The following is a 23,320-nucleotide window of genomic DNA, read 5'->3' as shown; positions in this document are numbered from 1 at the left end:
TGTATAGGCAATTTAGAAAGTATAGTTTTGTTAAATCTTGAGTATTAAAGTCATGAGAGAGATAGATATCAGGGCAAAATAAAGAGACTGAAAAGAAAAATGTAAGTAAAGGTGCAGTTCAGGAGTTTTAATTAAAATACTTTTAATTATTTTGCAAATTAGAAATTTAGAAAAGTAATCAAAAAGTAATCAAAAGTAATCAGTTACATTACTTTAACAAAGTAATTGAAAAAGTTACACTACTATTACATTTTAAATAGGGTAACTTGTAATCTGTAACCTATTACATTTCCAAAGTAACCTTCCCAACACTGGTGTTAAGCGTCAGACTACTCCGCTAATCACTGACCTGAAGGCTGTTGAATACATAATGTATGCTCTCTCATGGCCTCCACAACCACCTATTATTTCTCCTCACCCTCCCACCTCCCAAGAGACTTGTTTATGTGTTGCCATTTGTATACACTGACAATTCAAACTGTTTTGTTTAAGATCACTGCAGGTGGAAGGGAGTACGGCCCATTTTGTGGCAAGACCCCACCAAGAAAAATAGAGACAGGAACTCACAAAGTGCATGTGACCTTCCGCTCAGACCACTCGGGGAAAAACAAAGGCTGGAAGATCAAGTACACCAGCACAGGTAGTTTACAACACCCTTTTCTCTTCCATTATTTGATAAGCAAAAACTAAGAAAAACTACATTACACATTTTTCTGCACAGAAATCTCCACCAATCAGAGAATCTCAACAAGTCAAATGAAGCTCTCTAGCACCCGCCTACTTCTATAAAGCACAGTGTTGAGCAAAAAAATAGTATAAAATTATGAATAATGTGAAAGCTACCGAAAAAATAAATGTTTTGGAGCAGGGATTCAGATCTGATGGCTGGCTGAAAAGACATTTTGTACATGATGCATTAAGAATAACATTTAAATGACAAGTTTTCCAGCATGTATGTTTTCATTACCAGTGCTCATTGTTCTCTGCACTCATAGCGCAGCCATGTCCAAACCCTGTGGCTCCTCAACATGGACGTCTTCAGCCCCAGAAGTCTCAGTACATCATGACGGACACTTTCAATGTCACGTGTGATCTGGGCTATGAATTAATTCTGGTAACCTTTTACTTTCTCGAAGATTTAAGGAAAGAGGCTTGGTATGCTATTTATGGACTTAAAAGTGACTTTTTGCGTCTTTAGGGGGAAGAAGCTTTGCCCTTTTATCAAGCCACATGCCTGAAGGGTGGATTTTGGAATGGACCGATGCCTCGCTGCATCAGTAAGTTGTTCAACATTCCCAGATAAGCATGAAGTGTGTATAATCATCAATGGGGGTTTACTTACGTAAGTTACGTACCAAAGAGGAGGTACGTTTTTAAACCTGAGGTGATATTTCCAGTTGAAGTGAGTGAAATTCTTACTGCAAACTCAGAAAATAATTCTGTGATGAAATAGTGATGAAACTTATAACGGAAAGCATATTTTAAATACGTTTAGGATTAGGAGTTTTCCATGAAAAAAAAATGCATTTGGTAAAATTTCTGACAAAGTAAAGCTTGAAGGGTTAGTTCACCCAAAAATGAAAATTAGCCCACAAATTACTCACCCTCAAGTCATCCTAGGTGTATATGACTTTCTTCTTTCAGACGAATCCAGTTGGAGTTATATTAAAAATTGTCTTTGATCTTTCAAGCTGTTTCATGGCACTCAGCGGGTGTTGCATGCATTAGTCCAAAAGAAGTTAAATAAAAAGCGCCCATCCATAAAAAAAAAAGTGTCTCACACGGCTCCGGTGGGTGAACAAAGGCCTCCTGTAGCGAATCGATGCGTTTTTGTAAGAAAAATATCCATATTCAAAACGTAATAATCACTTTAATGTATGTTTAATGTATTTAATTTTATGTTGACATGCTGCATTGCAAATTCTCAGTTTTGGCTCAGTTAAATTACGTGAACTGAATGTCTTTTAGTTGAACCAACTGAACATTTTCAATGCAACGATCAACATAAAACGCTCCCATATCTTTTAGTGTACAAGGTTAAAAGTGTTCAAATGTGAGGAAAGAACAAACAGAAATAATAGAAATACTTTTAAAAAAAGAAAAATACATTAAACTCAAAATTAAAGTAACACAAATTAACAGTAAACAGAATTTGACCAGAATTGTTTTTTTTTTAACTTGACCTGACATTCAAGTTAAAATACTGATATGCTTAAGTTTCACCAACATTGTCATTTGTTGTGTCTATAAACTGTGTCAGTGACCAAATATCCTTCTTTTGCAGTTGTTGATTGTGGAGATCCTGTAGAAGTGTGTAATGCAAGTGTGAAATTCACCACAACCACATATAAATCTGTGCTCAAGTATTCATGCAATGAATTCTACACAATGAAGGAAGGAACAAATGGTAATGGGCAAGTTGTGATGTTTGAGTAGCAATACATTGTACAACAGATCCATCATCACTGGAGGTTTACAGTATGGAGGAGCCTTAATCTTTTTCTCTCTGAAATTAGAAGTGTATACCTGTGCACATGACGGCTACTGGAGAGATGCCCTGGGTGGAAAAATACTGCAGATATGTTCACCCAGTGAGTTTAATGCATATGGTTTATCAGTTTTATTTACACTACACTACCATGTTTTATTATACACTACCATCAAATGTATGGACAGATTTGATTATTTTTCATAATCTTAAAAAAACTGCTGCTCAAAAAGGCCTATGCTCAAATTAGTTCTGTTGACAAATATAAATTGTACCTACATTTGAATTTCTTTACAAAACAAAAATTATAAGTTCAGAAAAGTTGTGATCTGTGATCTAAAGTGGGGTGACTCAGACTCAAATATAGGATTATTTTGATTTGTTACATTTTTTTGTTACAACCCAATTCAGTATTTCCATTTGTGTTATTGAGATATTGCTTCATTTCATTTCATTTAATTTCTACATTTTTGTCTGTGAAGAACCAGGATTCCCACCACAGTCTTGGAAAACCTGGATATATGAGGAAGGCTAATTGTAAAGTGTGATTTGGAAAAGTCATGTAAATTATTAAAATCTTAACGCATGAGCATTTTTATAATGAATATGCATTTTTGTAGCTGTGCCAAGCTCTAAAATATTTTATTTTGCAGAAATTGTGATTACATTTTTATAAATCCAGTAAAGCAGCTGGGGAAAGTCATAATAAGCCCTTTGAAAATTGACAAAAAGGTTGAGAACCATTGGTTTGTAGGCTTCACTGTTATTCTAAAATGTGGAAAATAGGAATAATTTCAAAAATGAGCAGATGTGTCCAATGTGTGAGAATACAAAAAAAAAAAAAAAGCAACCTGGTGTAAACACTGTTTTGGTGTTTGCTGCGTTTCAGTTTGTGGCCAGCCTGAGATCAAGCTGTCCAAGGTGATTGGCGGGGAGAATGCAGAAAAGAACGAGATTCCCTGGCAGGTCTTGCTACGAATGGGCCATCAGTTCATCGGTGGAGCTTCTCTTGTTTCAGACAACTGGGTCCTCACTGCTGCTCATGTTCTGAAAAGCTTCACAGATACTTCCAACCTGCAGCTGAAGATGGGCATAGTCAAACAACGTGACACCGAGGCTATAGTTGGCGTTCCACAGAAAATCTTCATTCACCCTCAGTACCACCACGATAATATTAACTTCAACCATGACATTGCTCTGATTAAACTGGAGTATAAGGTACCTGTCAGTAAAGCCGTCATGCCTGTGTGTTTGCCTGGGAGGGAAGAGCGGTTTGTTTTGAAGGCTAATGACGTCGGGAAGGTGTCTGGATGGGGTGTGTCAAATATAAACAGACCCGCGTTACATTCCAGTAATCTCCAGTACGTACTTCTACCCGTCACTGATTTTGAGGACTGTAAGGCTAAATATGACGCCACAGTGACAGCTAAAGGGAAACTAGTAGTGACAGAGAACATGATTTGTGCTGGGACTGCTGATGGAGGAAAAGACTCCTGCCAGGGGGACAGTGGAGGGCCCTATGCGTTTTTTGACACACAGAGTAAAAGTTGGTTCATAGGTGGTATTGTGTCATGGGGTCACGGATGTGCCCAGCCTGGGTATTATGGGGTTTATACTAAAGTGAGCAATTATCTTTCATGGATTGAAGAAATCATGTCCAAATACGGTTGAACAGTGTTGAAATGTTTGACTTTGATTTGATATGAGTTTATTATTGACCAAATTATCTTTACCGTAACAGCTTTGCATGTGACAGTCATAGACCATTTTTTCTGTTGGATGTTTTATTAATCTTTTTTTGTGAAGCATTTTGGTTGGCCTTTGCTGATTTTAAATGTGCTATATAAATAAACTAGAGGCACACAATTTTTGGCATTTTTTAATTGTTTTAATCTATATATATATATATCTTTTTATTCATTTATTTGCTTTGATTTTTTTGAAGGGGGAAGTAAAAAATTAAATATAAACTTTAATGAATAAATGCAGTAAAATATATAAATATATACAAAAATAAAATACCGTAAAACACTTGATCACAAAATGTAATTTAAAGTAAGTTACATTAAAAAAATCTAATTGAATAGTTCTGGTTCTGAATGCAGTTTTCGGTTAGCAATTTGTCGGTTTACTTTTCAGGAACTATAATTTCTAGTGGAAAGATGTCACTTAATGAATTTGCTTTATAAAATATAGTTTAATGAAAGCTATGGCAGTTTTCTAAAAACAAAATACAACAGAGGGTATGCTATATTATGAATTATTTTACATTGATTCATAATTATTTTCTGTAGTCAAAGAATGAAATAATGAGTTACTTACCCAGAGTTACTTGTTTCATTTTCATAAAGCCACTGGTGTCAATGCAGAGGTGTTTGTTTAAAAGTCAAGTAAGCTCAGACATCATGATTTACAGTCATTAGGTTCTTATGCATTATGCATCTGATCTCAGAGTTACTCTTGTTGTCTTCTATCAATGGGGACCGTATAGGGTCTCTCCAGCCCCGTGTAATTACCTCTTCAGTGCTATTTTGGCCCAGTGGAGTTCTAATCATTCTCAAGCCTACTTAAACTTGTGTCCTATCACACGAACTTGAAGCATGAATAGATAAACAACTGAAAGTTTACTGCAAATGCTGCATGCATTCAGAGCAACATCTCATACCAACATGTACCATTTAAATGCCTAACTAAACACAAACAACAGTGGTGGTTAAGACAAGCATCAGTATTAGTATTGCTTGGGGTTTGAACAAACTTTTTAACTTTGCACTAAAGACATGAATGAACAAGCATCGCTTGTTTATTAGAAGTGTTCTTTCACTTTACTAAGTGATCATGTTTACATGGCTTGTAATAAAATGACTTAAAAGAGGGAGCAGAGTATATCAGTGAAGGTGACAATAAGTGAGTCATCCATTCAAAAATACTCGTAATTGCTCAAAAATTGCTCATGTTGCTAATATAAAAATATTTAGCTCTGTAAAGCCTGACAAACAATAGTCAGAAAAATCATAATAAAAGTAATACTTTATTGAACCTTTAGACAAAATACAAAAGAAAAACTGTTTTTTTGTATCATATTTGATACATCAGGCCCATATATGGTATGATATAATAAAAATGTAGCTCACATTCAAGGAGGAAAAAACAGGCCTAAGAAAAAATATGCAATTTGGTATAGTTTTGTCTTTTTCATATGGCCAAAAATAAGCTGAAATTCCGATAGCTTGTAATGTAAATTAATGAGCTCTTAATAACAGTAACAGACATACATAACATGCATATACATATTAGTTGTCCCAATAATATTTTTAGTAAGCTATTTAAATGCCTTTATGAAAGCTCTGCAGTTTTAACTGATTGGGGACAAAATATAATATTGAGATTTCCAAATAAATAACTATTCTTCAAAAGCCAGTTGTATCATATTTGATACATTTAAACATGATTTTCCAAAAAATGATGTATAGATAATCATGTAAACTTAAGTTGAAATCTTGAAGTATTAATAACAATATAAAAATTATGTTTGCTTTGTAAGAAATTATGAAAGATTTCACAGCAAAAAGCCATGTACCACAACCTGAAGGTGGACATGAATATTTACAGGCCTTAGAAATTCATGTATTATATAGGCTTTAATAATAACTATGTATATATATATACACACACACACATATGTTTTTTACAACAACTCATTCTGTATTCTCATTTGCTCTTTTCTAGACATTCATCAACCTGTAGATCTCAGTATGCTAGCAGGAGTCAGTGAATGATCAATGCACTGTGGTTTTGCCCTGCATGACACAGCCAATCCATCATGCAACAACAGACCCCGGTTGAAGCTGTGGTCACGCTTGTCTGGTAGAGAGTACATAATTCACAGTTGATTTGCTTGCTTCTGGTGGTCAGAGCTCAGTGATGTGAGGACAGGTTGGTCGCAGTGTCACGCATTGATCCAGCAAACTGACATTATACCAACAATCACAGACAGCTTGCTGCTTATTTCCTAATACTTCACATGCACATAATAAAGAACAACAGACTTACTGTTATAATTACCACACACCAAAAGGGCGCTTATCAAAAATATAAGGTAAAATGATCAGAATAAAGACATGACTGTTGCAATACTGAGGAAAAATGGGTAAAATCATTTCTCAAGACAGGAAACCCATTACTAGAACACTTCAGCTGGGGACTACATACGTAATACCAGTCTAATGAATTCCTCAGGAACATCTCTACATCCTGTTGAAGTAATATTCTGATCATTGGCATATAGTCTAACAATGGTCAGAATTCAACATTTTCAAATCAATAGTACATCACAGCCACAAAACAGCACAAAGACTGGCTTCACAAACCCGCCCAACACCAATCAAAGCTTACACATGCTCATTACAATCTAAGGTAGAACTACATCTGCACGGAAATAGATTGTTTTAACAAGACATTCATGGTGCAAAGGAACAGACCAGCAGGTCTCTTCATTAGTTTATCAGCATATGGAAATTTTATCTACATACATTACCATTCTCAATGCTCTCTGACAAGCTGAAATATTTTTTCCATTCATTATGTAACTCAGTTTATATTAATGCCCAAAATTAAATGTCAAAATCTTTTTATTAGTCCAATATCATATATATCATTCGACATTTCAACAAGTGAAAAAAAATGCACCCCATGGGCTAAATTGCTAACATTTCCAATTTGACACATTTAGTGAACCTTGCAATACTACGATAACACATTCCTTCCCTGAGAAATATCATAAAGCAGCATTAAATGTTTGTAATAGGTATTAAAATGTCATATCTGTCAGGATATATTACAGGTATTTGGTACAATCAATTATGATAAATGATATCTTAAAATAATCATTTTTTCTTATTGTGAAGAACATTTTAATAATCTAAGGAACCACTGATGCCAATAAAAGAACCTTTATTTTTAAGAGTGTAGTATATGATTATCACCAATCGATCCCCTGAATGATGGGTCAAATTACAGGCAACAGATAAGAAACATGGAATTTTATAAATCAAAAGGAGCACCAGTCTGTATGTTTTCCTTGCTTAAAACATGACTTTTATTATGCTTTGGCATTTCTATACAATATACTATCAAAATAATGACTATCCAAAAATGGGAAAAACACTGTCTAAATTCATTTTTCTTTTTAGATGAGGTGTAATGAAGCACTCCAAAAATAAAGAGCAAAGGTCTATCAGTGTGTGTGTGTTTTACGGCGTTTGGCTCGGGTCTCTCTCTCAGTGTGTTGTTGTGAAGTGGACTGATTTTGAGCACTGAGGGATTGCAGGGCTTGAACTCGCTGTAGGCGTTTACTGAGCTCACTTTCACATGCCTGGACCAGCGCTGATGTCCTTTCACTGTCCCAGCCCAACACCTCCATCATAACCGCCACTCCATGCCCCGCCACCATCTGCATAAAAATGCATCCATTTGAGACAATAATTATATGCCCTTAAATATAACCAAACACAAAAATGTACCTGTTTTTATTACATAATTACTTTGTATTATATAATATAGTTATATTAGGATTAGGTTTTCAAAATCACTTAATTTTTATAAACTGATAACAGACTGATCATACTCTTGTGGCTTGTGCTCATTCCACTGAAAAGAGCGAGTGACCCCTACTGACATATGACTGAAAGTTCAGTCAAAATTAACCCTATGCAACATCTACTTCTCACAAACCAATAAAATCAAGTCCTGCCTTATTTTTTCCAGTTGAACACCCTGAAATGTCGTTTTACGCAGGTAAAATGGGCTTTGAATGATGTTCATGTTGACTTCCGCTGTCTAGTGTAAAATAATGTTAAATATGCTTGGTTTTTACACCATTCTTAAGAAATTGTGGGAGGTGTTAGAACAGTGTAAGATGTCACACCTGTAGCTCTTCATTGGACAGTCTGGTCTCTGGGTATTTTTTTTCCTTCAGGACCATTAGCGTTATGGAGCTGAACCCTGCTGCGGCCTCCACCTGCACCCCATCTGTCTCATCTAGTCTAGCGCCTGCAGCAATGACAGTGGTTAACGTCCTGAAAGCACTGGAAAGATTAGGGCTGTCACAGCAACAGATAAGCTGTTGATCATCCAAGCTGCTACTTTTCTTCATTCCACCAAGTACTGATAAAATGAACTCGTATGAACTGGTACAATATTTAGAAATGGTTCAGCGATGCCATCTAGTGGAAGCAGAGTCAAAGCAACAGTAAAGGAATAGTTCACCCAAAAATTAATATTTGCTGAAAATTTACTCACCCTCAGGCCACCCAAGATGTAGATGAGTTTGTTTGTTTTTTATCAGATTTCCAAAACTTTAGCATTACATCACTAGCTCACCAATGGATACTCTGCAGTGAATGGGTGCCGTCAGAATGAGAGTAATGATAAAAACATCACAATAATTTACAAGTAAGCCACACAACTCCTGTCCATCAATTAACATGTTGTGAACTGAAAATGCATGTTTGTAATAAAATCTATTATTAAGATGTTTTTAACTCCAAACTGTTTTTGGCTAAAATAGGAGTGTTCTATCCATAAAACTGCTTTCTCTATTCAAAAAAAAAGTCTTCTCGTCTAATTCAGGAGAGGAACATGCACAGATCAAAATGACTCTAAACAAATATGTCGGTGGATTTTGATATGGGAGAACAACAGGGGATGGAATTTATCACTGTTGTAAATGTTATTATGGATTATGGGCTGGTATTCTGGCAAGAAACTATGGTTTTAAAGTTAAAATGCCCTATTGGTGAATTTGTTTCTTACAAACACATAGCTCTTGCCTTCACAAGACATTCATTTATGGACTGGAGTCATGTGGATTGCTTGTGGATTGCTGTGATGTTTTTATCAGCTGTTTGGACTTTCATTCTGATGGCACCCATCCACTACAAGAGGATCAATTGATGAGTAGGAGATGTAAAGCTAAATTTCTCAAAAATGTGTTCAATGAAAGAAAAAAAACTATGAAACTATTCCTTTAAATAACTGCTATGACTTTACTTGGGGATTTTTCTTGTATTGCTGGTATCTGAAACATATCCCTACTTTGTTCTTGTGGGTCCCAGGTGCCTTCTTGCTCCATGGCTTTCAAATAGAGCCTCAGTAACTCTTTGGACTGTCTCTCTTCTTCCCTGCGGTCCAGCATTCTTTGCAGAGTGTCCTGTAGGACCTGGGTTTTTTGCTGTGAGAAGTCCAACGCTGCAGCCAGATCTGAGCACGGCACATCAATCAGACTCTGTAACACATTTACACAATTATTTTCTGAAAATCACAGTAAAACATTGCGTATTTATACACTATAACTTTTCCACGACATTCTAATTTATTGAGATGCACCTGTAAATGATATTGCAAAATAACAAGCCAGAATCACACAGACCTGTAGATCTGCCTCAGACATGAGGATAATACTGGCCAGGTCCTGTCTGAGCTGCTCTGCCAAACTGTGCCAAGATTCAAAGCCATCAACATTGTCTTTTCCATCTACCTCAACATCAGTGGACTTTCTGCAAGACTGTGCTGTCCCTGCATCAACTAACAAAATATACCAGTTTAGATTAGTTAATGTGCTGAACAAATAATAATAATAAAAAAACATCCTGGAATATCCTGGTTAGATTTCACCTTGATGAGAATGCATCCATGTTTCATCAGCATGCAACAGCATGAATTTTGTATTTGCTGGCAGACACAAAAAGTAAGCCTCATCTTCTACAATGGTCCCATCATCTTCTAGCACCACTGTGACAGATGCACTGGGACTGAACCCTAGAGCCTCACCACCTGTGGGTGACAGAAATAAAGAGAACGTGTCAAATGACAAATAAGAGCATAGGATGAAACGAGAAATTAAACAATCCTCAACTGATTCTGAAAACTTATTAAAAATATTTTTAAATGTAAAATGTGTGTGTGTGTGTATATATATATATATATATATATATTCATTATTATTACTTTAATTTATTAATTCAACTTTTGTTACTCTTATTTTTCTATACTCATCTTTATGTTCTAAAATAATCTAAAACTTGACTCTTAGCCTACGTCTTTTAATTTAAATTATGCCTACTGTATGTAAAACATTTTCAATTACCACTGATTTAAATGTGCAGTATAGATAATCTGTTTCAGAATTTCATCTAAAAAGGCTATTTACTCAATTCAGGCTGAATTCACCCACCTTTTATTTTGAGCTGATCCAGAGAGGTTACCGCCAGTCCGTAATACTTGTGTCGGCTAATGTTACACACTTTACACGCTTTTACTTCTGCCATGATGATAGTCAGTTCAAAGTTCAGAATTCGTATCTTCAAGGCTTCACACTTTGTTAATGGTTGTTATTTTGTGTCTAAAACCACATAAATCACATTACATGTAATATTGTCACCATCTGTCTGACAATGTATCACAAAAGATTGAAAATAAATACATTTCGGCTTCCGTGTTTTGAAATGTGCTGATCGAATCTGTAACAGCTCGGTGGCCTTGCGATGTGAACGAATCGTTCTTTTGATCCGAATCTTTTAAACGAATCGTTTGAACTGATTCACAAAAACGGACGAGCTCTGTAATACCGTTTTTCTCGATTGCCAACACACAATTCATGAAACAATGCACCATTTTCTCACAACTATTAACACAATCTCAAAACTAAATATGCCTAACAATTTGTACAAACTTCAAACTTCCAGGTCAAAGTCAAACATTTTAGCCAAAAACATATTCTCATTTGTCAGACTCAAACTTTGGTCTCAGATGACACACAAACCTGACAAATACACAGACTACTTTCCTGTATAGAGAACCAAATTCTCACTAGCTTAAACCAATTTGTTGAATAAAGCACTCTTTCTGCTAAACGTTAAACACGTTCAGGCAGTTAGGCTCTATTTGCAAATCTCAAGCACTTTTTCTGCAAAACTCTGAACACATTCTTAGAAAGAGTAAGGTTTAGAGAGTGTTATCAAGGCTGGATCTGTCAGACCAGAGGGTTTTTTTCTCTTTGTCTATCAAAAAAGACATACAGTATTTGAGTGTACTGTAACATGCTATTCATTTTTAGTTTTATTTGACCTTTTTGGCCTTTGCAGTTGGACTGCATTATTTCTGCAGTATCCAAGTGCTAAATATATATAAACATTCAGAACTATTCAATATTCAGCACAATACTATTCTTGCAGTACATAGGCCTATACAATATATTCACCTTACTCAGTTGTAATTACTATAATTTTTTACAGAATTGCAAAATTGTTTACTCAATACAATATACTTTTTTTCTGTAATGTTCTGGAAGCAGTCTTCTCCATTTTTCTCTGTAGTGTCTAATGAATGCTCTGTAGTGTTTATTTTATTGTCTCGTGTGTGTGATCCGAGAGCACTGTTTGATTTTGAGTGCAAGTGAAATGGTTTTGCAGTGATTGTTTGATTTTGATGGAAGAGTCAGAGGTTTCGTGAATTTAGTTTGAGTATTTGGATTTGCGCTTAAGGTTTTGAGAAAATGAGTGATGGTTTCAAGAAACGTGTTTTAGCTATTAAAAAAAAACTAATGTTCACACATGGATAAATGTGTGCTAGTTGTGTTCATTTTGTGATTCTTGAGGTAGTTATATTGTGTGTTTGTGTTTTCTAAATGAGAACATGGTTAAACCTGTGCAAAATGATGCTGTTCTTGTGTAGAGTTTTGCAGAATGAGCAAATTGGAACATGTGTGAAAGCAGGTGAAATGTTAAAAGTTTTGAGAAACGTGTCTTTGTTTTGAGAACTGTATGACTGGTTTGGAAAACTGTGCCAAATGAATCAGTTATAGTGTGTTAGCAATCAAGAAAAAAACTGTAATATTCACTTTGAACTCGTTCTTTGAAACGAACAGTTCAAAAGAACCGATCAATGCAAATGACTCGAACTTCGTTTGACTAGTTCAGACAGAAGTAATCGAGCACCGTGTATCCACATAACCCCTTATGGATTCTTCCTCAGCCAGTAGATTTAACATTACTGAAGATGAGACAGAGAGACGGGAGTAATGAGATGGAAGTAATGAGAGCAAAGGAGTATTTAGGGCTTATGTATGGAAATAATATACGGATATACACAGATGCCTCCAAAAAAGAGGGAGAGTAGGAGTGGCAGTTAATGCGCCAAAGTTACTGATGAAGAAAAAAGCTAGAATAAGTGATCAACTGTCAGTATATACAGGTGAATTGATGGCTATTCTGCTAGCAGTAGGCTACAACCAATTAAGGAAAGATAAATACAAAATGCAGTAATTTGTTCAGATTCATATTCAGCAATAGACAGTATTGATAACCAAAAATCAGAATCAAGGCCAGATTTAATCATGGAAATCCTTCAAAATCTCTTTGAGTTAAAACAAAGTAGAATAGAAGTACAGTTTATGTGGGTTCCAGCCCATGTGGGAATTAAAGGAAATGAAGAAGCAGATAAATTAGCTAAGCAAGCAGTAGATGATGAAATAGTAGTAGAAATTGAGCTATCACATAGTATAAGAGAAATAAAATCAGTAATAAAGGAGAAAGTGATTAAAAAGTGGCAACAGTATTGGGATAATGAGACTAAAGGGAGACATTTATATGCAATACAAAAGAAAGTGGGAAAAGGTAGAAAAAGTGGGAGAAATAGGAGGGAGGAAAGTATAATTACAAGACTAAGAGTGGGACATACAGGTTTGAATAAAACATTACATTTAATATCTAAACATCCAACGGGATTGTGTGAGAAATGTGGACAGAGTGAAACTGTAGAACATGTGATTATTAATTGTAAGGGTTATGATGAAGAAAGAGAAGTGCTAAGAGAACAAGTATGGATGAATGAAGGAAAAGAGTTAACGTTAAAGAATATATTAGACTCAGACATAGGAAATAGTACGATAAATGTGTTGTTTCAGTTTCTGAAGAATACAGGTTTAATGGAGAGAATGTAGGATAAGTATATACAGAGAGGTAGAAGATGCTGATATAGTGTGGGTAGAACGGAAAGTATATCTAACGGGTAAATAAGGATATAGTGGGATATTGGGATTTAAAGGGAATTGGGGTGGAAACTGGAGGAGCTGAACACGCAGCGCCAGTGTATTTATTTATTTCTTTTTCTTTGTAATGGGGGGGTTAGAAAATGTTAAGAGATAGAAGAAATGTTTCTGATCCAAGCTACCTGATGATGGCAGTAATGCACTATTAAGTGCGGTTGCCAGTAAAAGAAAGAAGAAGAAGAATCGCGCACCGGTGGAGTGTTAGCGTCATTAGCCTTCTGGCTAACATCTCTGAGAAGATGGCATCCCCGGACCAACCTGACCACCAAAATCAGGTAGCTGATAACGTTCAACCAGCTAACAACATGCATTTGATTTTTCCGCCGTGGGCCTGCACAGTAAATGCACGATTTGTCACGCTGTAATTGTTGATAAGCTCATAATCTGGCAGTCCCATGTTGTTTTGGAAACGTTTTAGCTGATTTGCTAGCGCCCTGTTCACTGTCTCAACCCATGCAGTTAGACAGATGTGTGTGACAGGTGCAGGCCGCAGAGAATACGCATACAGGAGATTCCTCTGCAGATATTAATGTGTCAGTCTCTGTGAAATAATATAAGTGCTATATAGACAAGTATCCAGTAATATTCAGTCAGGGTCGTTGACCCTGAAAACATGACACATTCATCTCTCCATGTGCTCATCTGTCTCAGTTTTATCTGTTTACAGCCGACATACAAGCATTATTTATGAAATGTATCAGCAAAGAATTAAAGGGATAGTTCACCCTGTCATCATTTACCCACATTCATCTTGTTCCAAACCTGCATCTTTGAAAAATAAAGGTAGGCTATGTTAGAGAGATATGATACTTTAACAGATTCAGGGTTGATACAAAATCAGTAATGGAAAGAAAAAAAAAAAATAAATAAAATCAAAGGATGTAAACACATTCATTTTAACTGCATTCTTAACTGAATTAGTATAAGAACATGATGTCTCACATTTGTTTCAGGCTGTGTGCTTATATGTTTTATATTTGTAATAGTTTATAATAAAAATATATTTATAAATTATATTAATTGACAATATTTCATACATTTTATTTTAAAATTGATCATATTCATTTTTATTAATAGCCTGCTTAATTCAACTTTATTACTTAAATTTTTTTTACTCATCTTTATCTTCTAAAATTTTAAACCTGATTCATGCTCTTATATTTTTCTTTAAATTATGTAAAGTACTTTTAATTATTACAACTTGTATTCTATATAAATCAACAATGAATTAAAGGGATAACAGTCTTTCATTATATTTTAATTGGGACACAAGACCTGATGTTATCCTCAATCACTATTCATTTCCAATGCATATTTTTACCATGATTTTTTTTTCAACTAATGACAGACTTTTCATTTTTGGGCTTGCAATCTTCTTAGCTAAATGTTCTTGTAATTAATTTAACGTCTCAGCTTTAAGGTTAGGATGTGAATCTCGCTCGCATGATAATTCCTGTGCTTTTTTCTCTATTGAATACTGTTAATGGAAACATAAGTTTGTCATAAGTACTTGCATAGGAAACCTATGAATGCTATGACTGTTTCAGATATGCTTATTTTTAATCCGTTTTTTTTGGAAGTGTGTTGAGGATGCCTGGCCTGTATTCTGAAGTTAAGAACGGTTGCAATCAGTGTGTCAACCCTGTTGGTGTGTGTTTGCGCAGTGTGAAAATGACAGTTATAATTCTTAACATACAAAATCTGTTGCCAGCTTCAGAATGTTTGCAATGTTGCCGTTTGTTAGAGAGTGTAAACCAGCCTAGATAAGAAGTTCATTGTGCTGATTTTTGGCCTATTTTTGGGAGTAATGAAATGCCTTTAGTTACAATCAGATTTTGAAAATCTGCAGCTCTTACATAGCAGATGTTGTAGCATAGACATTAAAATTAGAGCTTTTACACAAAAAATGAAAAATATATTAAAATGGAGAACAATTGTTTTGAATTATTAAAATTTCAATAATTATATAATAATTGCAATATTTTTCTGTTTTTATCAAATAAATGCAGTCTTGTTGAACAAAAGAATCTTGTTTCAAAAACCCCAAAATTTACAACACTGATATATAAACTGTTACTACTGTGTCCTTGAGCCTAACGTTTAGCCCAAGGCTGCTTTCAGAAGACTACTACTTTTACAGTAAGTCAGTTTTTCTTAAAAGAGTCAACTGAATGGCTAATTAGTAAATTAAATATCCTAATTGGAACCTTGCAGGCTTACTTAGTGCTCTAAAGTGGATCTAACAAATGGTATCATGCACTTATCAGAACCAAAACAGTGAAGAGACTGAAGAGACTCCAAGCCTGGTGCAATTGCACAATGATGATAAAGGCAGGAGTATTAATGGCACTAAACGGCAATCAGCAATGCAGTAAACTCTAAAGTCCATCAAGAATCATATTACAGTGTATAGACAGTCAGGGTTAGTGGAACTTGAGGTTAAACATTATAAATGTTTACTCTGTCACTTTTGATTGATTTTATACATCCTTGCTGAAATTTATTTAAAAAAAAAAAATAATTCTTTGGTTAAAGCCGTCATGTAGTGTCAAATTCTGTACTGTAAAATACAGGTGCATCTCAATAAATTAGAATGTCATGGAAAAGTGTGTGCATTGAATTTATTTAATACACGAGTTTCACAGTTTGAGTTTAATTACTGAAATAAATGAACTTTTCCACGACATTCTAATTTATTGAGATGCACCTGTAATAGAATCAAATGTCATAAATGCTGCCACTAGATGGCGCTGTAATACAAGGCTGCTGTTCTCTTTCAGAACGCTGCTCCGGCCAGAGAAGAGGTGCCTCCAAGAGAAGCGCTGGTAAGTGATTATGAGTCTGACTCACCAGCATCCGTTTTATACCAGTACAAACAGACTGAAACACCGGATTGAATTTGAATGAATTGGTTTGCATTAACAATATTATTACCATATGCGTATAATAAAATAGGGGGGAAAAAAAACTGTTAGCAAAAATGGTATGGTTCTGCTTTTTGTATTGCCTGCTTTTTTAATTGGTTGAGTTTTATAAGAATGCTCTGCTCTGAAATTTAATTGGATGAGTCACGTTCAAGGACATTATTTGAATATTTCTTGGTCATTGGTGTCTTTAGTCATATTGCTGTTGTTGTAAAACAATAACCCAGACGAGGCTGTATTTTACAGAGAATTTACCACTTTATTAGTCTTGTAGGTCTATAGGTACACTACTGTTCAAATGTTTGGGGTCAGTGAGATTATATATACATATACATATAAATGGGTTTTTCCTGGTGGTACCATGCTGATCATGTGCACACATACTGTACTGTACCTTCAACTGGCTGAAGCAAACACTATTTACAAGCAATGTATTTAGGTGTTCTAATAATTAGTCAAAGAAAACAACAATTATCAGGTTCAAGCATATTCTACAAAATGCTGACTTGTTGAACAATTATTAAATACAGCATAACAGCTAAAAGGGGTCCTTTTACAGCATAGTTGAACATAAACATAAGATTGCATTAAAGCCATTTTGTCCATCTACTACACAGTGCACAACCACAGGTAGAACATTTCAGCTTTCTATTTTTCATTTTATAAAACCTCTTCATCCACATTGATCCCAATATAGATTTATCCATTTATAATAGAGTCTTTATAGAAAACAAAAATTTTTCTTGCATCATGAAATATAAGCACAGCAGGGTAACATGCATTAGAGCTACAATTTGCTCTACCTGCTTAGCATTTCTCATATTAACAAATCTCATGGAAATCACAAACAAATCATATACTGTCGTAATCGTGCTTATTTGCTTCATGTTTTGTGTGTTTAAATGTTTCTCAGGTTTTGCTGTGGACAGAACAGAATGTTGAAGTTTAGGAGAAGCTTGTGATCGGAAGAGACAGGGCGGGTTATGAACGTGTATATGTGTGACATATGAACAGCGAATGAGTTTCCACTGAGTCATAACCGCGATTGCGGAAGAGAAAACAGACTGAGACAGAACAAAAACATACAGAGACAGCACTGTAAGCTGCTAATGCTAATCCGATCGCGTAATTCTGTGGAAAATGAATAGAAATGATGATTCTGTGAAAAGAAATGCAAAGTAAACGTGTAAAGATATCAATATTTCACCTAATGTGCTCACTTCTGGACTAAACGCTCTAATGGACAGTGGATGCTGTTTAGTGAAGCTTTTCTATTTCTATCAAATGCTGTTTATTTTAACTTTTTTTGTAAATTTATCTATTAATCAAATAAAGAAATATCCACAAGTTTCCACAAAAATATTAAGCAGCACAACTGTTTTCAGCATTGATAATTATAATAAGAAATGTTTCTTGAGCATCGAATCAGCATATTAGAATGATTTCTGAAGGATTGTGCGACACTGAAGACTGGAGTAATGGCTGCTGAAAATTCAGCTTTGCACAGACATAAATTACATTTGAAAATACATTAAAACAGAAAACTTTTAGTTTAAATTGTAATAATAATATTGCACAAAAATATTAAAGGGGTCATATGATGCTTTTTTAAAGATCATTAGAGTCTTAACTTTGATAAAGTATATCTCTTTGGATTTGAGACTTTAGTCTTTGCAACTTCAGGGATCTTATCTATGCACAATCAGCTCAAAGCACTGTCCTTAACAGCGGGGAAAAATGTTGATTATTAAGGCTTCTTGGCTTTCTAACTGCTTGACAAGTCCCCCTTTTTTTCCTCTGCTTTTCTCATTTTGATTAGCTGCTCTTTCCCAGTTAAGTGGATTATTACAGCTCAAGATAATTCATGTCACAAGGCATTATTTGGATGGGGTGAATAATTGAAATCTGTGTCTGAAAGGATTTGATGTGGATGAGCGGAAGGGGAATAGTGGCAGGGCTGGAGGGAGGCTCTGAGCGCGAGTGCCGGGGTGTCAGGCTGGGGACACCAGTCACGTTAACAGGTTCTGACTCACCTCGCCCTCCTCGGTGGCAGGCGACTCTGGCTGGAGTCTGAGCTAGAGCAGGTTTGGACCTGCGCTGCACTCTGGCCTGTCAGTCAAACCCAGTACCAGTCGCGTTCAGGGGTGAGCTCTCGCCTCCAGGGGTTGTCCTTCCTGGCCTGTCCCTCTCCCACACACTGCGCCCTACTTCATTATTTCTTTATTTAACCGCCCCCTCACTTTTTCCTTTTCTTTCCTTTCTTCTCATTTCCTTTCCTTTCTGTTATTTTCCTTCTCCATTTCCTTTTTACTTTCATTTTTGTTCTTTTCCTTTTCTTTCCATTTTCACTTTGATTTTAATGCCCTGTATATTTCCCTTTCCCTTGTATTGCTCTTTGCTTGTATATTTCCCGTTCCCTTTCCTTTTAATTTCTTTTACTTTTTTCTTCCCTTTGAGCGCGAGTGCCGGGGTGTCAGGCTGGGGACACCAGTCACGTTAACAGGTTCTGACTCACCTCGCCCTCCTCGGTGGCAGGCGACTCTGGCTGGAGTCTGAGCTAGAGCAGGTTTGGACCTGCGCTGCACTCTGGCCTGTCAGTCAAACCCAGTACCAGTCGCGTTCAGGGGTGAGCTCTCGCCTCCAGGGGTTGTCCTTCCTGGCCTGTCCCTCTCCCACACACTGCGCCCTACTTCATTATTTCTTTATTTAACCGCCCCCTCACTTTTTCCTTTTCTTTCCTTTCTTCTCATTTCCTTTCCTTTCTGTTATTTTCCTTCTCCATTTCCTTTTTACTTTCATTTTTGTTCTTTTCCTTTTCTTTCCATTTTCACTTTGATTTCACACCTTTTAATTTCTTTTACTTTTTTCTTCCCTTTACTTTTCTATCTCTTCTTTTCCTTGTTTATTTACTTTCTTTGTGTTCTTTTCTTTCCATTTTCACCTTCATTTTCCTGTCCTTTTACATTTCCCTTTCCTTCCATTTCTTTACATTTGCCATTGCCTTTTCCTTGTCTTTTCCCCTTTCCTATTCCCTTTCATTTTCCTTTCCTTTTCTTTTCTTTTCTTTTCTCTTTTCTTTTCTTTTCTTTTCTTTTCTTTTCTTTTCTTTTCCCTTTCACTTTCATGTCCTTTTGCCTTTACTTTTCCTGTTACGTTTCCCTTTCATGTCCTTTTCCTTTTCTTTACTTTCTGTTCTCTGCCCTTTTCATTTCTTTTCTTTTTCCCTTTACATTTCCCTTTTCTTGTAATTTCCTTTTTTTCTCCTTATTTGGTTCCTTTTCTTTTTATTACTTTTTTGTTCTATGATTTTTCCTGTTTCTTTCCCCTTTCATTTCCATTTGCCTTTCCTTTTTCCCCTTTACATTTCCCTTTTCTTTCACTATAATGTCCCTTTCCTAACTTTTTGATTTTCTTTTCGTTTTGTTCTTTTCCATGGAGATTTTCCTCTATATTACATTTTTTCTCTCCTTTCTATTCCTTTGCATTCCTTTCTGTTCGATTTCCTTTTCCTTTCCATTTCTGTTACCTTTTCCCTGTCCTTTTCCTTCGTCTGTTCTTTTTCCCTTTGTCCCCTGTCCCTCTTCCTTTTCCTTTCCTGTCTTGTCCTCTTTCCTCTTTCTTTTTTCCCAGTCTACACCTGACAGTCACAACCATAGGCACATCAGCCCATGCATTAATTATTAAATCACAGAATGCCCATAAACTCCTAACTGAGTAACACACCTGAATTTACATGTAGCAGCAAAAGTCAAAGATTTAACCATATACTCAGGCTTGGTGGAGTTAAACATCAACCCACCAAATCCCCTCAGGCTGTCAGAGAACCATGTTTGTCAGCTCTCTTGTTTGCCTTTTAGACTTCTGTGGTGAGCTTTCTGCCTCAAAGGTGTGTGAAAGGTTAAATATCTTTCCCTCCAGTGGTGTTTTGCGGTACCCTCCTGCGATCTACCGACAGTGACTGTAACGCTCAGCATGTTGGCATGGTAACTGCCGGCTCCATGGGACACACTCCCATCCTCGCTCTGCCCGCTGGGGCTCCACCGTGCGCCCCAAATATCACTGGCCTCCTGTGGAAAGAGTGAGGGATGCAGGAGCAGAGGGAGGAGGTGAAAGGAGGAGGGAGGGGGAGAAAAAAAAAGGAAAGTTGTCAGAAGAACATCCCACTCTCGCCGCAACTTCAAAAGCTCCCCTTCCCCAGGATATTAAGCAACTGTGATGAAAAATTTAGCAAGCGTTAAATAAGGCGCTTTGAAGTGATCTGTTTTGGCTCGGCAGTCTCTGAATTTCCGGAGCCCCTCTGCTATCACCACTACGCTGGAAAAAAAGAGACAACATCCCCAAAGTCTAGGAATTGGGGTCTGCCTGACGGTATGCCAATGTTGACTTTGGCCATTGCGTTGACTTGGTGCTCTATCTCATTTACACCATTATTTTCTTTATATTATACACCTTGCTGTTGCCTTTTGCCCTCTAGGCATTGGAGACACATCTGTTGCTCAAATGTTGGTTTTGAAATGTGCTTCCACCTTGCAGGGATTCGTTTAAAATAACACAGATGGTAGAAAGTATAGGTGATCCACCAGGAGCATTCATTATAGGTGAGGTTTGATCTATGGGTCACTGTAGACATTTTGGGACTTTTGACTTTTGTTTCAATTTCTCTGGTTCCTGATTACGAAACTTGAAAGTTAATTATTGAGGGAATGAGGGGTGGTTAGCCAGTAATAACCCAAAAGACTTACTCTGTGCTCACTTTCAAACGGTGCTGCAATTTAATTTGCCTTGGGATCCATCCTCGGACTTTTCTCTTTTTTCCTCCCCTTTGCTCAGTACTTTAATTGTAATTGTAATCCTTTATTGGAGCTGTCTGCAGTAAAGGAGAGTTATGGTTGGCATGGGGGCATGGGCCACAGAGATATTTCATTATTGTTGGGGATGATGGTCACTAGGTGGCGATGAGCGGGCAAATGAGGGGTCTCTCATTCCTGAGAGATTGCCTTGAGGATCTGACTGGGTTGATTGAAGCAGCACACCTTGGCAGAACATACTTTCCAAAGGTATCGGTGCCCAGTCTGTTTCCTGTTCTATGCGTTTCACCGACGTTTTGGCTGGAAAAAGACAATGCTGTCTGCACCAAACCCTTATTTACATATATCTTATTTTATATGTCCTTCTGGGAGCAATTTTTTTATATATATGTAAATATCCAAATATGTATATATATTAGTTAAGGCGAATTCATTTGATTACAAATTACAGACATTCATAATGTTACAAAAGATTTCAGTTTTAAATAAATGTTTTCTGTTCATCAAAGAATCCTGCAAAAATGTGTTCAACAACATTGACAATAAGAAATGTTTCTTGAGCACCAAATCAGCATAATAGAACAAATTCTGAAAGATATATATGCATTATATTTTAATTTAACAAATAAATAGTTTAAATAAAAAAATTAATAGTTTAAATAAAATAAAAAATATATACAAAAAAATAATAAAAATGTTGTTAGTTAGGTCAATGTGACACTAAAAACAGAAGTAATTAATTTTTTTATTATTTATATATATAATATGCATTGTTTATTACATAAAAAATAAATCTAAAAAAGTCTACATAATAAAATTTTGTTAGTTAGGTCAAAGTGACACTTAAAACTGAATGAATTGTTTATTTTATATATATATATTATTAAATTAAATATTCTCCATGATATTAAAATTAAAAAGTCAATATTAAATATAAAAATATAAGGTAAAAAATATTAGGTCAGCATTTATCCGACAAAAAAAAAAAATGTAGAATGTTTGCTGAAACTATTAATGTGCTCATACAGTATGCATTTTGGAGATGTATAAATAGGTTGAGGAATTATTGACCTCAACTCACATGTGTTTGTGTGAGATGTGGAAGTTTATTTAGTGTTGTTGCAATTGGCACTGTCTTGTCCTGAGCTGTTTGAGCTTGTGGTTAATGATACAGGAAAGGCCTGCGGTTTTATTGTTGCTGTGTTGCACTTTTCCGCCCCCCACCAACCTTGTCTCAGCCGCCTTGAAAGGGCTCTGTATGAATTTTCACTGTCACATCCAAGGGCGAGCAGCACAGGGTCAGCTAATTGCTTTTATAATTATGATTTCACGTCAGATTTATCGTGCATGCTTGAAGTCTGCAGATCAGGGGCTTCGGAAAATGTGTTTACAGCTCTTGGCTCGACTCATTCTCCTGTTTCAGTCGTTCTTTTTGACACAATTTACCAGATTAGAGGTGAATAGATGAGACCTGGCTTCCTCTTCAAGCCCCAGTGTGTATAATTTCAGAACTCCATCTGTAAAGTCCCCTACTGAATGTGTTTGTTTACTGCTGTGAAATGCTCATTAAATGACCGAGGGATGACACAAACCAGAAATCCCAGTTTTGCGTTTGAACCGTGAAATGGCGTCTCTCCGATCCTCATTTGTTTTCGGCCTTACTCTATGACACTAGTCTGAGTGACTGTGTTATTTAGCCTCTTTTATAGTAGTTTCCATAACTGTAAATGGTTAGTTTTTGATGTTGGTCATATATATTTTTTTCTGGTTCTCTTTGAAAAGGCAGTGCAGATAAAGACGAGTGGCGCCCAGATTTCTTTACATTGTGGTTTTGGTCTCATGTGTGCTGTTGGACCAGATTTCTGGAGCCGGTCCCCCAAGGCCAAATTCAACAGATTTATGGCCGGACATCTTCCCACATGAAAAGCCCATTTCTTTTGTTTTAATTTTCTTCTTTTGTGTGTGTGTGTGTGTGTGTGTGTGTGTGTGTGTG

General features: G+C 36.1%; 3 protein-coding genes across 4 annotated transcripts in view; 2 read left to right on the top strand and 1 right to left on the bottom strand.

Moving 5' to 3' along the window:
• The window catches only part of masp2 (MBL associated serine protease 2), a 14,816-nt gene extending 10,462 nt beyond the window's left edge, over positions 1-4,354 (top strand). For both annotated transcript variants that reach the window (XM_016478390.1, XM_016478389.1), the window contains 6 exons: positions 493-640; positions 996-1,114; positions 1,199-1,277; positions 2,285-2,407; positions 2,517-2,591; positions 3,378-4,354. In XM_016478390.1, coding sequence (XP_016333876.1) covers positions 493-640; positions 996-1,114; positions 1,199-1,277; positions 2,285-2,407; positions 2,517-2,591; positions 3,378-4,159 — 1,326 coding nt within the window. In that variant the 3' untranslated portion in view covers positions 4,160-4,354. The remainder of the gene's footprint in view (positions 1-492; positions 641-995; positions 1,115-1,198; positions 1,278-2,284; positions 2,408-2,516; positions 2,592-3,377) is intronic.
• A 3,339-nt stretch (positions 4,355-7,693) lies between these two features.
• Positions 7,694-11,020, bottom strand: LOC107682000 (DNA fragmentation factor subunit alpha-like). The gene is made up of 6 exons (XM_016478414.1): positions 10,722-11,020; positions 10,163-10,321; positions 9,918-10,072; positions 9,584-9,773; positions 8,415-8,539; positions 7,694-7,940 (listed from the first exon to the last, which is right to left on the bottom strand). The coding sequence occupies exons 1-6, from the start codon at positions 10,813-10,815 to the stop codon at positions 7,725-7,727; spliced, it is 939 nt and encodes a 312-aa protein (XP_016333900.1). The 5' UTR covers positions 10,816-11,020; the 3' UTR covers positions 7,694-7,724.
• Positions 11,021-13,783: 2,763 nt separating this feature from the next.
• The window catches only part of LOC107681981 (peroxisomal membrane protein PEX14-like), a 78,596-nt gene continuing 69,059 nt past the window's right edge, over positions 13,784-23,320 (top strand). The window contains exons 1-2 of the mRNA XM_016478377.1: positions 13,784-13,870; positions 16,376-16,420. Coding sequence (XP_016333863.1) covers positions 13,835-13,870; positions 16,376-16,420 — 81 coding nt within the window. The 5' untranslated portion in view covers positions 13,784-13,834. The remainder of the gene's footprint in view (positions 13,871-16,375; positions 16,421-23,320) is intronic.

The sequence above is a fragment of the Sinocyclocheilus anshuiensis genome, unplaced genomic scaffold (assembly GCF_001515605.1).
Source record: "Sinocyclocheilus anshuiensis isolate Anshui unplaced genomic scaffold, SAMN03320099.WGS_v1.1 scaffold2090, whole genome shotgun sequence".
Lineage (NCBI taxonomy): Eukaryota > Metazoa > Chordata > Actinopteri > Cypriniformes > Cyprinidae > Sinocyclocheilus > Sinocyclocheilus anshuiensis.
The sequence above is the reverse complement of the archived record's forward strand: the minus strand, read 5'-3'. Positions and strand labels throughout refer to the sequence as shown.